The sequence below is a fragment of the Bicyclus anynana genome, chromosome 10 (genome assembly GCF_947172395.1).
Source record: "Bicyclus anynana chromosome 10, ilBicAnyn1.1, whole genome shotgun sequence".
Lineage (NCBI taxonomy): Eukaryota > Metazoa > Arthropoda > Insecta > Lepidoptera > Nymphalidae > Bicyclus > Bicyclus anynana.
In genome coordinates, this window is record NC_069092.1 from 12,210,196 (window position 1) to 12,227,758 (window position 17,563).

General features: G+C 36.1%; 1 protein-coding gene across 1 annotated transcript in view; it reads left to right on the plus strand.

The window, feature by feature from the left end:
• Positions 1 to 17,563, plus strand: part of LOC112046654 (suppressor of lurcher protein 1-like) — a 111,487-nt gene that overhangs the window by 15,663 nt on the left and 78,261 nt on the right. The window contains exon 2 of the mRNA XM_052883896.1: positions 1,515 to 1,551. Coding sequence (XP_052739856.1) covers positions 1,522 to 1,551 — 30 coding nt within the window. The 5' untranslated portion in view covers positions 1,515 to 1,521. The remainder of the gene's footprint in view (positions 1 to 1,514; positions 1,552 to 17,563) is intronic.

The following is a 17,563-nucleotide window of genomic DNA, read 5'->3' on the forward strand; positions in this document are numbered from 1 at the left end:
TAATAGGATAATCTATGTCTATCATACTTCTAATGTAATAAAGGGGTAAAGTCTGTGTGTTGTAGGGGATAATCTCTGGATCAACTGAACCGATTTTAGAAAGTCTCTTACCACTAGAAAGTCACATTGTTTGTGTGTCATAGCATATATTTTATTCCCTTATTCTCATGGAAATTGGAACTATTTGGGTGAAGCCGCAGTTAGTCATCAAACAAAAGAGATCATGTCCCTAATCACTACTCACGGCAGCTTTTCAAAAAGATCGTAAATTATTTTTTCAAGAGAACTTTAATTTTATTTATAGCTCTGGTGACTGGAGGAATAAACTTGCTTGATATCTTAGAAATAATATTTCATTTTTCAATTTCTTAATTTTATTTTTTTGACGACTTCAAAAAATTAAGTTATATACTTGGACAATTAATGGTCTCCCTTGAAACTTCATCATCATCATCATTAACCGCCGATCCCGAGCCTAGGCCTCTTACATGGAACTCCAAGCACAAAGGTCTCGAGCCGCTAGCATCCAGCGGCTCTCTTGAAACTAGCTACCTGTCAAAATACCTCACCTTATCTTATCAGCCGATAGACGTCCACTTCTGGACATAGGCCTCTTGCATGGAACTCTAAGCACAACGGTGTCGAGCCGCCAGCATCCAGCGGCTTCCTTCACTTGGTGGACCGAGGATATCAAGCAGAGAGCGGATTGCCAAAATACACCACGGTCACCATACACCATAATTGGCTACCTAACTAACCTATAATAGGAGAGTAGGCTGAGAAACTTAGAGCCTTTTTAAAATGAGTTATGTCTAGCGACCGCAGGCTCTTGGTCTATATCATTCAACCTAATGGCCCGTCTTAATGTTGATATTATATTTGTGATAGTGGCTCCTTTGTCTGTCTCTGTAACAAACGGAAAAATTTTGCTGATGACGTCATTATGAAACCGAGGAAAATTGCGCGCAGTCGAGAATATATTTAAATGAGTCCACTGATTGCTATATGAAAATAATAGGTATTCAAACAAAAGATAGAATATGATCTTTCTTATTCTTTTTTGTCACTGATTTTTGTTGTGAACTTTTCTTCTTACTTGCTGTAAATAATTTCTAAGTAAATACAATCTTGTACATTGATTAAGTGGAAATTCAAGTAATAATACTTGATAAAGTTAATTATTTAAGTAAATTCAAAAAAATATGCCATTGTTTTAATCATAGTACCTAACAATGTAGGCGTAACCTTTGGCGTTTAATTTCCATAGTTAACATTTAAGAAATTTACCTGCAATCACATTTTAAATCCAAAAACAAAATGGAGTTTTTGATGATGATTAAAGTTCTATACTTTATCAGGCGTTCTCCTTTACTCTTTCATTGAACATACATGACCTATAAAAAGACTGTTGGAAATGCTTGAACGCTTAATCGCAAATTGTAGGATTTATATTTAACTTGAAGAGTCAATTAAAATATTCGGCACTTAATAATTTATCAATTGTTTGATTACAGATTCGCAATGCAGCAAAGGGGATTTAAAAATATGAAGGTAATTATTTTATACAGCAAAAACTTTTATACGATTTTTACTTCCGTTGTCATTTTATACATAAAAAGTTAAAATAAATTGTTTCTGTATTTTACAATAAAAGTTCATTTAATTAATACATTTTGCAATCAGTTTATCATTTCAAAATGCACGTACTACGTGATGTTAAAAGAACAACAATTTATCACTATGAAATAATGTAAACATCATTCAGAAAAATAAATGGTTGTATAACTTTAGTATGTGTCATACGATTTCAATCGTTATGCTTGATAAATATAAAGGTAAGTTTTCCGTGTACTGTATATTTTTGACATACACGCTTCCATACTAGGTGGTATTGACATATTAACGGGTGGATATCCGTAGATAAGGTAGAAATAAACGTTTTACTTATATAACGAAAGTCTGTCACAGCCAGACGTTCCTCATTTTGGGAAGGCATTACAGATAAGTATCGCAAGTAAGCCAAATATGGATTCACAGTGGTTGCTTTTGAAGGTCGCAGGTTTAAAGGGTCCAGCAGGCTGATTCGCTTACTTTGACGTGTGTTAGTTGACAAAAACAAAATTAAGATTCTATGTAAGAAATGTCATACTGTGGCTACTGTGAACTCGTCGTGGATATCATACAGTAGGTAGATGACATTTCTCATCTAATCTGATGTTTATTGTAATAGGGTGTTAATAAAGACTTAATTAGTGAATAGGCCAGCTGACCCTCAAGTGTCATCTTCTAAATATATACGCGAAAGGTACTCATCCCGAAATATTGAAAACTGATTGAAAGTTGAAATTTGGCACAGAGACAGTTTATAGTTAAAAGACATCCACTAGATGTCATGTCCTCAATCGCCAGACATCACTTAATTTCGAGGCAGCCCTTCGAAAATAACAGTGAAAGATTAAATTTAAGAGAACTTTAAGGGTCTCTAGTAAAGAGTTGCCACGAATCTAAGGGTCTGGTAACAAGAAGACTGATTCCTCGTGATATACTGGTAGACTGTGTTAATCCAGAGTAAAATCTAATTCCATTCCAAATTTCAGCCAAATCGGTTTGCAAGCCGCAGCGTAAAGGAGGAACAAACATACTTACACACACACTAACTTTCGCCTTTATAATATTAGTGTGAAGTGTGATAGTGTTATGTAATAGTATCAATTTTAGACTGGTTTAATTTCAGTTTGATTGACAGTCGCATAATCAAGATAATATAGACAAGTGCCTGCATTATAAAATGCACGATTTAAACAAAATACACACATTTCAAAAATACTACTGTGAATTGTAATGATTTTTGTTGATTTTGATTTATTAAAAAATACAGGATTTTTCTTAATTTTGTTTTTTTCTGTAACGTGCTGGCCCAAAATGGTCGGTCTCCTTTCATTCGTTATATGAGGTATGTGTGGCTGTGACAGGCTCAAGCACATAACAAGATATCGCGTTCTGGCGCGCTGTATTTTAAAATGGTTCTGTAAAGGAAGCCGCGGAAATGTATTTCGAACTGAACCGATATATTATGTGACACGCCCAATATGTATGTGACACAATTTATTGTTGTAAGATTGTATTATTAATGTAGGTACTTGTAATATGTTAAAATATATAGCTGTGACAGATTTTTCTCCTGCATAATGCAGTTTTTAAATTTCGATTTGAACAGTGAAATTTTATTTTTGCGAGTGTATCCTTTTGTCTTTCCATCCTGACAACATCGGTATTGAGCCGATTGATATCGGCTTAGAGCGATGTTTGGAAGACCCTACAAAAGGTATATCTCCTGCAGTGCACGTCCATCGTATATTCTGATGATGATGGTGATGATGGCGATGATATTGACGGTGATGATGATGATGATGATGATGATGATGATGATGATGATGATGATGATGATGATAATGATTTGTTTATTCTTATTTGGCTTTCTAAAAGGTTTTGATTTAGTTTTCTTTATTTATTTCAAACCTTTACTACTCCACTACAGTTTATGGTACCTTAGCGATGTCGCACGTAGATTCTCTTACAGATTCGATCAACAACTTGATCGTGACCTGTCGATAGTGAATGTCGATACCCATGCATTTTTAAATTTTAGAAGCGTTAGCGTTTGTATAAATAGAATCGACGTACCTACCACATGGCAACAGGCCCAGTTCCCTTTAGAGAGATAGAATATAAGTAGAAAATCAAATTTTTTTGATGCTTTGTAGTGCAAAAGTTTGCATTGTTCTAGAGTTTTAGCGCTAGAGTAAAGCGCTTGACTGCTGACACAATGTCACCAGATGTTAAACGTTGAAGCTGTGACACGAGTTTACCTTGAAGGTGCCTAATATTTATCATAGCTATAAAAATCTACGATATAAAAATTAGTCGGGTTTTCCTTCCTGACGCTATAACTCCAGAACGCACGAACCGATTTCCACGGTTTGGCATTCGTTGGAAAGGTCTCAGGCTCCGTGAGGTTTATAGCAAAGAAAATTCAGGAAAAAGTTGGGGTAGGATAGGGGTAGGGTAGGGGTAGAGTTGGGTAGTGGTAGTTGAAAGTTTACATCGAGTTTCACGCGGACGAAGTCGCGGGCGTCCGCTAGTATTATATATAAATTATATAATATTTTATCATAGCTATAAAAATATTATATCTATTGACGGTTTAATGACCTCTTTGGCATATTAGGTAGTTTTGGCATATTATTATGAACATCATAATAAATTTCTAATATAATAACTGGTTAATAGGATATTTAAAAACCCTGCAACGGGAACTGTCTTGTTTACAATCTTTGAATAGTGTTTTGTATTTTATTAAAAAACCAAAAAGTGTAAATAAATAAATGAGAGAACAATAAAAGTTCCCAAGGTTACAATTCAACCGTGTGCCAGAAACCTCCTCACAATTACTAATGTTCACATTAACAACTATGTAATTATTTTGTTAAAATGTGTTCTTTGTCATAAAGCAAATTAACATGCGTCCCTCTTTACTGAAATGACAGTGTCAAGTTTTTGAACTAATGCCTGAAAAAAAATTTGATAACTTGTTTTCTGAATGCGTATTTTTTTAACTTATAATAATCCATATTCATAAAAGTATAGAAATATTTCATTTTTTTAAATGAGTTGCTCGTTAAATTTTCTTAAATACATAATTTCGTCATTTATTAACCAATTTTTAAAATTATTTTTTTGTTAGAAAGAATATACATTCAGATTGGTCGTCTCATATCATTTTCATGAAAATCGGTTAAGTGATTTTGTGTTCAAATCAAAATAACTGAAATACGTCTTTGAAGTCGGGTCCATTTTTTGTATTAAAATATTTGATAGGATCCGCTATGGTGACTTATGTGCGAGTGTTCTTAGACACGTTTGAGCCGTTTAAAAGTTGTGGGGGGGTGAAAGTGGGAAAGAATAACCGAATGTATGCAAATATACTCGAGCGGGGTCTAAAATGAAAGCGCACTGAAAGAGAATATTGATGATTTGATCGAGAGTGTAACTAATAATTTCATGACTTTCGAGGATTTTTAAAAAATTTCAACTTACTTATTTATTTTGTTGTCTTCTGTGTATTTGTGTGTGTGTGTGTGTGTGTGTGTGTCCGATACAATGACTTTCTTTCTTTACCAGCCAGGGCCAGTTTTCCCTCTAAGAGAGAGGACATAAAGACCCACCACGCTTTTCGAAAGCGGGTTGGTGGGCAACACTAACTGTACTCTACTATAGTAATGTTAATTAGTAGAACCTATTAAGTAAGCAAAGCAGTTACAAATAATACATTTTAGACACATTAATAATACATTTTACACCTCAACCGAGCCTGTTTTGAAAATTGTTCCCGTTGAATTTTGCTAAAATGTATGAAACTCGTGACTTGTTTTGAAAGTGTTTGTTTAGGCACCTACTTACCTCTTGTTTGGCTGGTTAGATGTAAAACGGCGAAATGTTTAAGTGTTCAAAACTAATTTCGGCTAAAAGGTTTTCGTGGTCACTTTCAAAGTACAGTGTTATCTTTTATATTAAAACGGCTAGTTTAGAATGTTATACCGTGTAATTATGTGCCTACTAATTCACATACTCGTACCTAGTGCAGGTTTATTACTTTATTTGACGACAAAATCTCTGTGAGTTGAGATACAACATGTTTTAAAAGTTTTGTAGTAAATCTCATACATAAAAGATATAGTTTAGTTTTTATTTTATTTTATGTTTTAAATCTTTTGTTTTTTTTTTAAATCTTTATTGAGGATCTTTATCACAGAGTAATCTTGACGCTTCATAATTCAATCAATAAATAAAAATTTTAAACTATAACTAAACACACTTAAACATACAATCCAATTAAAAAATATTATATGATAGATAATAAAGTGTAGGTACATACATCATATAAAAAGAGAGAGCCTCAATAGCTCAACGGTAAGAGCATTTTAGCATACCATTTCTTAATTCATCATCATCATCATCATCATGTCAGCCGATGGACGTCCAATGCAGGACATAGCCTTTTGTAGGGACTTCCAAACATCACGATACTGAGCCGCCTGCATCCAGCGAATATCTGCGACTCGCTTGATGTCGTCAGTCCACCTGGTGGGGGGTCAACCAACACTGCGCTTTCTAGTGCGGGTGGCCATTCAAGGACCTTGGGATCCCAACGGCCATCGGCTCTTCGAACTATGTGCCCCGCCCATTGCCACTTGAGCTTTGCGAGACGTTGAGCTATTTCGGTGACTTTAGTTCTTCCGCGGATCTCCTCATTTCTGACTTGATCACGCAGAGATACTCCTAGCATAGCTCATTCCATCGCCCGCTGTGTGACTCTGAGCCTTCTTATGAGGCCCATGGTTAGTGACCAAGCCTCGGAACCATAGGTCATCACTGGCACTGTTCGAAGACTTTTGTCTTCAGGCACTGAGTAATTTAGGCTGAAAAGATATTGCGAAGTTTCCCGAAATTTCTTAATTTTATTTAAACATTTCTTAATTATAATTCCTAATTATACAAGTGTTTATTCATTTCTAGTATTTACGTGTTTATGGTTTTATTATTTCTATATAGGATGTTCTGTGAAACAAATTCAATGAAAAATATATAAACAAACCTAAGGATCCATTAGAGCATCTACTATTCAAATATCATTATTTGTATAATCAATTTGACTAGGTATTTGCACAAAGAGCGCTCAAGTTACGTTGTACAGCGGTAAACACACTTTGGAATTTGGCATCGCAATTTTATTTGAGAAAAAAATATCCAAAGCATTTTGTAGGTAAATCATTCGCCAAGATATATATCCCCAGTAATATAATTAACACGATTGGGTGTAAAAATGTCTAAATAAATATATAAAATTAGGAAATTTACCAATTTTCGTTTAAATATAAATTAAACTCGGTATAAATTAACTTTGAGCGATTCTTTTCGCATTACAATCTGAAGAAAGAATCAAAGTCAATTAAAATAAAAACGAATTCCACCCGGGTTATTCTAAATATTTTTTAGATAGATAAAGTGGTTCGAATCCGGTTCAGGGCATGCACCTCCAAGTTTTCAGTTGTGTGAAATTAAATATCACGTGTCTCAAACGGTGAAGGAAAACATCGTGAGGAAACCTGCATACCAGATAATTTTCCTAAGAGTCTGCGTGTGTGAAGTCTGCCACCGCATCCGCATCCGCAATCCGCATTGGGACCACGTGGTGGATTATTGGGCTAACCCCTCTCATTCTAAGAGGAGACTCGAGCTCAGCAGTAAGCCGAATATGGGTTGATAGCGAACGAAATAAAGTAACTTTTACTTAAGTATATAAAACCTCAAGAAGATATCTTCAGTCGCAATCTTTCAATTTAGATCGACAGGCCCGATTCCTCTTCGTTTATTTGTCAATCTCAATATAGAGGCGACATTAATATTTGAATCGAGATGAGATGAATCTTCGCGTTTAATATTTCTTATTATTTGTATTGCCTTCAGTTTTAATACATTTCAAATATTAAAAGGCATTGGTGTTATTAACTGTCCCATGGTAGTGTTTGTTTAACTACAAATTATGCGGCACAGAATTTGAATCCTGTGATGAAGCAAACGAAAAAGTTTTAATGTATTATATGGGATGAAGCAAACGAAAGTTTTAACTTATTCTTAAAAAAAAACAGGTGCAACTTATAATTGGGAAGTCCATGGTGTTGGTATCTGTATCATTCTCTAATGTTTTTATAGGTCGATAGTTTGAGTTTTGATTTTCATTAGTCCCTTTCTCTGTCTTACACCATACCATAGAGGAAAATAGAGACGAATTCAATGGGTTTCCATTTAACATCAGGTAGTTCTGCTGTCTGTTAGTAATAACAAAAAAATACTGGTCATGTGGCGCTAGATCTACTAAATTCAATTAAACTATTACTAATTATGATGTTTCATCATCACCGAAACGTCTCCGAGAACTTTAAAAAAGCGTTACGTTGGCACTTCAGGTTTGAAACACATATAGCGCACTTTACACTAGCCACAAACGGTCATTTATTCTCACGTTTCTGTAGCACCCACGACTATAATTTATCGTGTGTTGGTCACTGCGTACACGACTTGTATAGTATGCCGTGTACTGCCGTTTGCTTTTCAGAAACCTGAGAACAATTGACCGTCAATGGCAACCTTTAGGTTTAAACACTGTTTACTGAAGGCTGAACAAATTCTCTATAGTTTCATGACTTGACCATGACCTAACGCTGCAGGGAGGTCGGCTTACTGTTGAAATTTGCTTATACCCACTTTTAATGGCTTTTTTATAGTTATAGTTGTAGTAAGTAGCATATTAGTAGTATTATAAAGGTGTTGTCGGAACAGAGAACCTATTTGGTAATCTCGGTTGAGTATTCGATATAGAGAAGCTATAAACGTATAGGTAATAATAGATCGGTATAGTATGTTTGTTTGTATGTATAGGTACAATTTTTGTATGGATGGATACAAAAAATCCAAAAATATTTTAAAGCCAAGGAAGGAAGTAAAATGAAGTAGATACAATGAACAATTTATACCAAATATTCATGGCGGAAAAAAGAACAAACATTAACTATTTTTTAAAGAATTTAAACTATCGTGAGTGTTATTCATATTAAATGATTATGAAACACGGCTAAAACTCACGTGATATTACGTCGGAGTATCTTGCATCGCGGCACGATCCTAACTGCGAAGCGGCTGCGCGACGCGCTGCTGCACGCATTGCGCGCGCGGAGAGGGGTTGAGTGGTGGGGAGTGAAGGTTCCGTTACACTCTCCGACGGTTCATTAATGTCATCTTCATTAGACTCGTCTTCTTGTAAGCAAACCGAACTAATGCTATCTTGTTCCAAGTTTGTTGTATGTGACAATGAAAGAAATAGCGGTTTCCACGCTGTGGGCAGCAACCATCCATGATCCCGATTAAAAGAACCAGCTCATGACTAAGGGCCCCGTATGGGTTCGAAACTAGTCGGGCATACTCCGACGTAATATCACGTGAGTTTTAGCCGTGTTTCATAATCATTTAATATTTTTTAAAGAATTTATTTTTACTGTTAAACGTTTACGTTTGTTGTTACCACTATCACTAAACAGTTTTATAAGCGCTTTTCTAATGATCTACGTATAGAAAGTATTAAACCAAATTACGAGTTACGTTAGTAATATACCCAGTTAACCAGATATTTCTGACTTTAAATCGGATTGGAATTGATCACTATATTATAATGTAAGGGAAAATATCTGGAAGAAGCCCCACTAGCTCAAATCAAGTCATTCGAAGCGAACGCAACGCGACACCACTCCTAATCCTCTTATCCATATACAAGATACGGCCTTTTTACGTAGAGCTTATATTTATACTTAATATTATCAACCTTATTCCATTGAAATAAGGTATAAGGTTCTGGCAAATGTTAAGCGATATTCTTGTAGAAAATTTTATATGGGATCTGTTTCGACTGATACGCCTCTTGATGCGTCTGGCGTTCAATGTTCACGGATCATTGAGTCTCTTCATAAACAGAGCCAAGATTCGGCTTATCATATCGCATACGTACTCATTGTATATAATCGGCATACCTATTAGGTTTGTGTAACAATATTGCACAATTATATTATTGTGATGGTTCCGAGACTTGGTCACTGATTATGGACCTGTGACTATGCTTATGAAGCAAGCTCAGAGGACGATGGAACGAGGTACCCTCGGATTAACTCTGCGTGATCGAATCAGAAGTGAGGAAGAACAAAAGTCACCGACATAGCTCAACGAGTTGCGAAGCTGAAGTGGCAATGAGCGGGGCACATAGTTCGAAGAACCGATGGACGTTGGGGTTCTAAGGTGCTGGAACACGCACTAGAAAACGCAGTGTAGGTCGACCCCCCACCAGATGGACTGATGACATCAAGCGAGCCGCAGGGATTCAATGGATGCAGGCGGCTCAGGAAGAAACTTATATTCTCCTACCTACCTGTTATATTCTCACCCCGGAGTTGGGAAGTTGACAATGGTTACAGCCCCGCGCGCACGACTTCACATCCGCGCAGTCTTACGCCGTCTCCCGCATATCATGGGCGTGTCATCAACGAATTGCCAACCTATAAGAAGGGAAGTCTGGCCCCGTAGTCGGAAGTTAAATAGACTGATAATGATTGTATAACTGTACTTGTTATTTATTAGCGTGTATACAGTAGTTCATCTTTTACTATAAGTTCGCACTCTCACCTTTAGCCTCACAAACTTCCTGAAGGGCTTTCGCATGACCGGAGTTTACCTACCGTGTTATTGAAGCTATAACTTAACCCGAAATGACAGGGCTAAAGTCATACCCTCATTATCCGCAGGAGGTCTGTGAAATGGATGAAACTATTTTTCTATACCCATAAATCTTTACTGTAAAGATGAGATGCGGACCGGATTTATAATAATTGTTCAGATCTTATGTATAACTCCGTTTGCGTCTATTTCTGATTTTTCAGATTCAGATCTTCTTGGTATAAAACTTAAAATTATTTTGTTTAAGTCTTTTCTTAATCAAACTTCATGAAATGATTTGTTAATATTAAACTGTTCCTTTATTAATACAAACAGACAGAAAAAGAATTATAAAAATTGTTTTCTGTTGCATTTTTGGTAACATTAGGCAACGTATATTTGCTTTTATTTTCCTAATAAACTATTTACACCGTATATCAGATTTGCAAATACATTAAGTATTTTGAATAACATGTTGTTTTAATAATTTTGGAAAGCTTATTGATCAAAGATAAGATAAGATAAGACACTAATAGATTCAATATATCGTCGTCGTCATCAACCCATATTCGGCTCACTGCTGAGCTCGAGTCTCCTCTCAAAATGAGAGGGGTTAGGCCAATAGTCCACCACGCTGGCCCAATGCAGATTGGCAGACTTCACACACGCAGAGAATTAATATAATTCTCTGGTATGCAGGTTTCCTCACAATGTTTTCCTTCACCGATTGAGACACGTGATATTTAATTTCTTAAAATGCACACAACTGAAAAGTTGGAGCTGCATGCCCCGGACCGGATTCGAACCCACACTCTCCGGAATCGAGGCAGAGGTCATATCCACTGGGCTATGACGGCTCTATTCAATATATAATTATATAAAAAACACCAGTAATGTATTAAACTTGTTAGCAAAACAATTACTAAACATTTCTAATAGAATTTTAGGAAACTCAGTTCAGAAACAAAACTTATTCAATTTGTTTTGTTCCACGTCGAATAGGTATAAGACAAAAGTATTTGACAGACAAAGTTTATTTTGTTTCTCGGTGAAAAAGTCCAACTTTTACAATCAAATAGGAGCTACTTTGCTAATAAATTGGAACTATACTTAATTAAATTTACAACGTGCAAAGTTTCGTATCGATTATTCCTTTCAACTAAAAGGACTTAACGTAATTTTCGAATTACCTTGTACTGTTACGGTGCTATGTGTATTTTGTATATTATGGATCAATTAACTACCTAAGCAAATAATGGACAAAATTGGACGCAATATGGTTTAGAAATAAATTATTGTCTGGTACTCTTCCTCTTCCTTTCCTTAACTTCTTAGTTAAATGAAGTAGGTAGTCAAAATCATCAATTTATACCGGAAAAGTCATTGTCATCAACTAGTAATCAGTAGCGTAGCGTGCTTTGAAGGGGCCCTGTATCAATTAGTTGGGGAGCCCAAATGAAGGGTAAAGATTTCTCACAAAAGAAACGAAAATTCTCGCTAAAAATAAACATGACTTATGTAGAATGTTTCCAACTTTTGGGCTCTCGTTTAATCAGGATAAAAAACTGTAGATTACCTACATTTTATTAATTTTGCATCCACACGTAAGGGGCCCTTGTAGTCCAGGGGCCCCATATCATTGATACGGCGGTAGCTACGCCCCTTCTAGTAATGTAACAAAAATAAACGGAGAAGTTACAAGTACATGGGGATTAATATCTCTGCCTCATTTAGATAGGCGTATGAAAGTGCACTGTCGGATAAGTTCCTAGTGCAACCTAAAAGTCCTTGCTATGTAAAAGGCAATGGATTTATATCAAAGTCAGATAACCCAACTGCTTGTTCCAACAATTATTACAAAAGTATGACGACGCAATAAATGCACCTTTTTGGTTTAAGTTGAAAATGATGTAAAAGAGGTTTCCTTGTAAGATCAACCTTCATACATCTGCTTTATTGAATAAAATAAGTTGCTTAGCAAAATATCTCAATAGGGTTGTCCTTTTTTATTCTCTACAAGTTAGCCCTTGACTACAGTCTCACCTGATGGTAAGTGATGATGCAATCTAAGATGGAAGTGGGATAACAATATGTTAGGACTGTAACATGTTCTACACGACATCGTACCGGAACGCTAAATCGCTTGGTGGTACGTCTTTGTCGGTAGGGTGGTAACTAGCCACTGCCGAAGCCTTCCATCAGCCAGACCTAGGTCAATTAAGAAAACCTCAATCGGCTCAGCCAGGGATCGAACCACTGCGCCATGGAGGCCGTCAAAATATCAAAATCGTCTTTAGTCAGCGCAAATGGCAGCGAAGACGTTTCATAAGTCGAGCCGTCATGCACGCAGTGACCAATACACGATCAGATATAGTCGTGGGTGCTGCAGAAACGTGAGAATAATTGATCGTCAATGGCGTGTATTTGGGATTTTATTCCGTTAAATACCCTGATATTCAAGTTTAGATAGTCAAGTGAAGTTAAACGGGCTAGCATCTAAACAACGAGACATGGTCTCTCTCGTACTTGGGTAGCAATTAAACTTACCTTTAGAGCTGAGATGTTAGTGGTTATAATTAAACAGTGAGATATATTAATGCGTTACTCAAGGTAGAATGAGCCGATTATGTTAATATCGAGTGAGCTGTGTAACCCACAGCGTATTAATCATCTATAACGACCTGTATGTATGAATTTATTATAATCTATATTTTTTATATACCTACTATATAGGTGTAAAAGAATTTATTTATTGATTCTATAATAGGTACTACAATTTGTAGAGTTCTTTCAATAGCGTCCCATCAGTGGTGGAAACGTTACTTGCCGATTATAAAGTTTACATACAATCTACATAAAGAAGTAGTAGTAGTAGTGCTTCCACTAAAGGTGGAAGCACTATTTACCACACTACTCGTTCTAATGGTAAGAGATTTGATTATTAATGATATTGAAACTAGAGTTGGGTGCTTTTCGCCGAGCGACATCCGATAGCGTAAGTTAATCTACCGTTAGCGCCATCTAGTTTTGGCGGAGTGAATTAATCTTGTTACAAAGGTCAAAAAGTATTTATAAATGACTGTGTTGTAGCTTTAAAGTTATTGTTTTGTTTTAAAATGAAACTATATTTTTAATGGCTTGTAAAATTAGTCCACAATTTCTTTTTTATTTGTATAGTAGAAAAAGAATTTTGAAAAGTAATTGGCGAAATGTTTTGTGACGTAACATTAGATAAAGTCGTAGACCATTAAATGGTACAAGCTTCGTGTAATTTGGATAGTTTACAGATAAAAAGCGATGATATTTCGATTTTCCTGAATTCGGTAATGATGGGTTGGTTCTCCGTACTTATTAAATTCCCTATTTTTATGTTACAAAATTAAGTGAGAAGTGCTACTACGCAGTAAATGACTACATAATATATGATAAAGGAAATCAAAAAATAAAATCGGTCGTCCTACCACTCACTCGACAACTAAAACTACGCCCAAATTGTGGATGCTCAGTTGGATGGCTTGTGTATAATCCTACTTAATATTATAAACGCGAAAGTTTGTATGGATGTTTGGATGTTTGTTACTCTTTAACGCCGCTACTACTGAAGCGATTTGGCTAAAATTGGGAATGGAAATGGATTTTACTCTGGATTAACACAAAGGCTAGTTTTTATCCCGAAAAAATCCATGGTTTCCCGAGATTTGCGAAAACTGATGATTTTAATGATATGAATGTTTGTTACTCTTTCACGCCTCGACTACTTAACCGAATTAGCTGAATTTTGTTATTGAGATATATTATACCATGGCTACACATACACATAGGCTACTTTATCCTGGAAAAATCCATGTTTCCCGAGGGATTTGTGAAAAACTAAATTCCACGCGGACGAAGTCGCGAGCGTCCGCTAGAATTATATAATGTAAAATATTTGGTATTGCTTGAATAATAAATGAAATGAAATGAAGTATCAACCTTCACTGTAGTGGTAGGGTAGGGTAAGACTAGGGGTAGGGTATATAAAAAAGCATCGATACCTCCATAACAATTAAACAAATCTTGATGAAAATTCGATAGTGGGATTTACTTAATGAAACCATAGAACATAGCTAGTAAAGTTAACCTACTAAAGTTCCACGCGGTTGTAGTCACAGGCGGAAACTACAGATGCGTAAACATGCTTACCCCGAGATGCTTAGCCTGAGGGCAGCAACTAGAAACCGCACAAAGATTATGGCTTTAAGATTTTTATTATGTCAACGAGATCCTCTGACGTTGTTATAATTTGCATAGTCCTTTTAATTAAGTAAGCTGGCGGTGTCTAGTTATTCTAAAGAAAAAGTTTTAAGACTCTTGTGGCGTAGTTTTTAAATAATTTTTTATGTATACTAAATAAGGCTGATAGTGTTAATATTAACATCTTGTAAAATAAAGGATTTTCAAAATTTTAAATTTACTGAAATCCTCATTGATCAATTTTTCCATCAACAAATCAACGATCGATTGATTTGAGTAAAATGTCCATGATAGTCACAAAAGATAACTACTTCATTCGCCCAGTGGTTAGTATATGTGTGACTTCGGATCACGAGGTCCTGAGTTCGAATCCTGAGTCGGGTTATGTTATACTGAGCTTTCCTTTCTTCAACGAAATTTTAATTAAAGATCAGTCCGGAGTTGAAGAGTTGGTGGTGTGATATTACTTCCCTGTGTCTATGCGAGCACGTTAGAACACGAGCACCGTCGAGCCCTGTATTCATAGTTATTAAATATATAGTGGTCGTTAAATTAATTTAACACCCTAAGCCCTTCAACTAGCATTGGAGCAGCGTGGTAGGTCTAACTCCATATACCCTTCCATACGATTGGAGGCTTAACCCTGCTGTAGGTCGTTAAAAAAAGCTGACAATGGTGATGATTTGAAAAAAAAAACCGTTTATTTAACATAGGCTTAGTTAACAAGCAATTTGAAACTTCAGGTCTGTCCGTTTGTATTGACGTATCACAGTAGGTACAACCGGTTCGAAATTCGGGAACTGTTGATAAGAGCCGGCAACAAACTCAACAGTTGCTCTTTGAAAATTACAATTTCTTTTATTAAACTATTGCATAGCTTCTATCGCGGGCCTTGAGCGCGGGGACCGAATCCAGAAATTCCGTAACGAAAAAACCTCACGCTCCCCACTCCGACGAGCACGGAGGTGTGGCTTGAAGTCGTGCATCGTCTAACGTCATTTCAGTTCGGTTTTATGTGAAGACTGATCAAATGGCCTTCAAGCATCTTTAACATTAACGAATTTATCAATTTTGTAGTAAAATAACAAGACCGTTTTCAAACGGCATTATTTAAGTGCTATCTTTGAAAAATCAGAAAAATTAAATATATAGCAGCGACAAATAAGACATTATAGAATATATTTGCAGTACGAATGGCTCTCAGCAGCGTCAACAGCAGTACTGGCGCGCGGCCAAATGTGGAACACTCTTTAGTCCGACATAAATAATCGCAATTGTCAACATTACAACACTGTACTCTGTAATGTTCTTGTGAATGATATATTATGGGCTCGTATAAACGCTAACTCGTTTCAAAATGAACGTTTTAAAACAATATTAATCATAGAGCCAGTGACAGTCAGACTTACCTAATTTAAAATGTTCCAAAACTATATGATATCTTAAAGCGTAACATCACCAATCACGAAATATCAAACACCGCGCGCTTGACGTTCGAAGATGAAATTAAGCTACGAGGTAGTTTAGTTAGTTGACGTTCACTAAGAACGGATTTTGCGAAGGGGCCGGATTAAAGAGTTCTAAGGGCGAACGAAGACGCGAGCGTATTTTTGTATCTTCCGACATAAATAATAGCAATTGTCAACATAACAAAACTGTAGTCTGTAATGTTCTTGTGAATGATATATTATGGGCTCGTATAAACGCTAACTCGTTCCGAAATGAACGTTTTAAAACAATATTAATCATAGAATGTAAGCCTGTGATAGCTAGACATACCTTTTAAGAAAGAAGAAACCCAGTCTCAATACAAACTCGGGCCCAAATTATACAAATGATACAGAGCTGAAAATTTGACCATATTGGGGATAATTAGGACAAATAAGGAGGACTCATGGTGCCAAATTTTAATTTTATTTGCCTAATCAGTTAAATTACTTGTTACATGTAGGCAATAATTCGAATCCCTTTATCATACAATTCATTGAATTATCTGTGTCTAACTGACAGACTAACAGTTTTAAGGATATGACAGTATAGTCCTTTTCATGAAAGAAGTCCCCAGACGCGGCGCTAATGTCTTAATGCGCCATTGTAATTTGGTAATGGCGATCTAATTGTCATTTGAGTAAGGCGATGTCCATTTTAGTTCAGGTTTTAGCTGACGCATATCTGGCAATCGCAAGCTCTCGGTCCATCATGTTGAAATTACATTTTTGTTCCACCGCTCTAAATAGGGAAACAATTTTAGTTTAAACTCTCGTGAGTGCTTTTATAATGAAATAAGTCATGTGAACTGAAACGTTACAAGTTACAAATTATAACGAGAATTTGGTGGGATATCCTTGAGTAGATCTGAATTCTTCCGGTGTACTTTATCATGAGCTTGTTCTTTGCGTTTTATATCTTGTAAGTCTCATTTCGATTTATCTTGGCTGATCTTGAGAAACTATTAATTACGATTCCACGATAGGGTCCGTCAAGAAGTAGATTTAAATTTTATTTTTATTAAAGCTGGCATAATAGATTCGCCGCCATTATGATTATCTTTTCTGGAACCAAACCAAAGCTTTGATGATCGCAAAAAAGAAAATACGATGAAAAACGATGTAGTGGTTTATGTTTTGAATCGTACACCGAGATAAAAAAATGTTAGGCTGGACTAGTTTAAGTTATAGAACCACAAACATGATAATAATAATAATATTATGCTCCCGACCGACTTTCCGGTCACGGTGGCTAATCTCATGGTGAGACTAACCATGTACGCAGGAGATATTATAGTGCACAAGTGTGTGCGCAAGCACAGGTGCACTCTCTCTTCCCTCACTCTCGAAATCCGATGGGACGGCAGACCGACACGACCGGTGAGAGATCAGGCACAGGACCGACTTTACGTGCTTTCCGAGGCACGGGGGCGTACTAACACCGCCAATGTCCCAACTCCAGGCTGTTATTAAGATTTTTGTTGTAAAAAAATCACAATAATCCCTTTTTTTTGTTGGCCTGACCC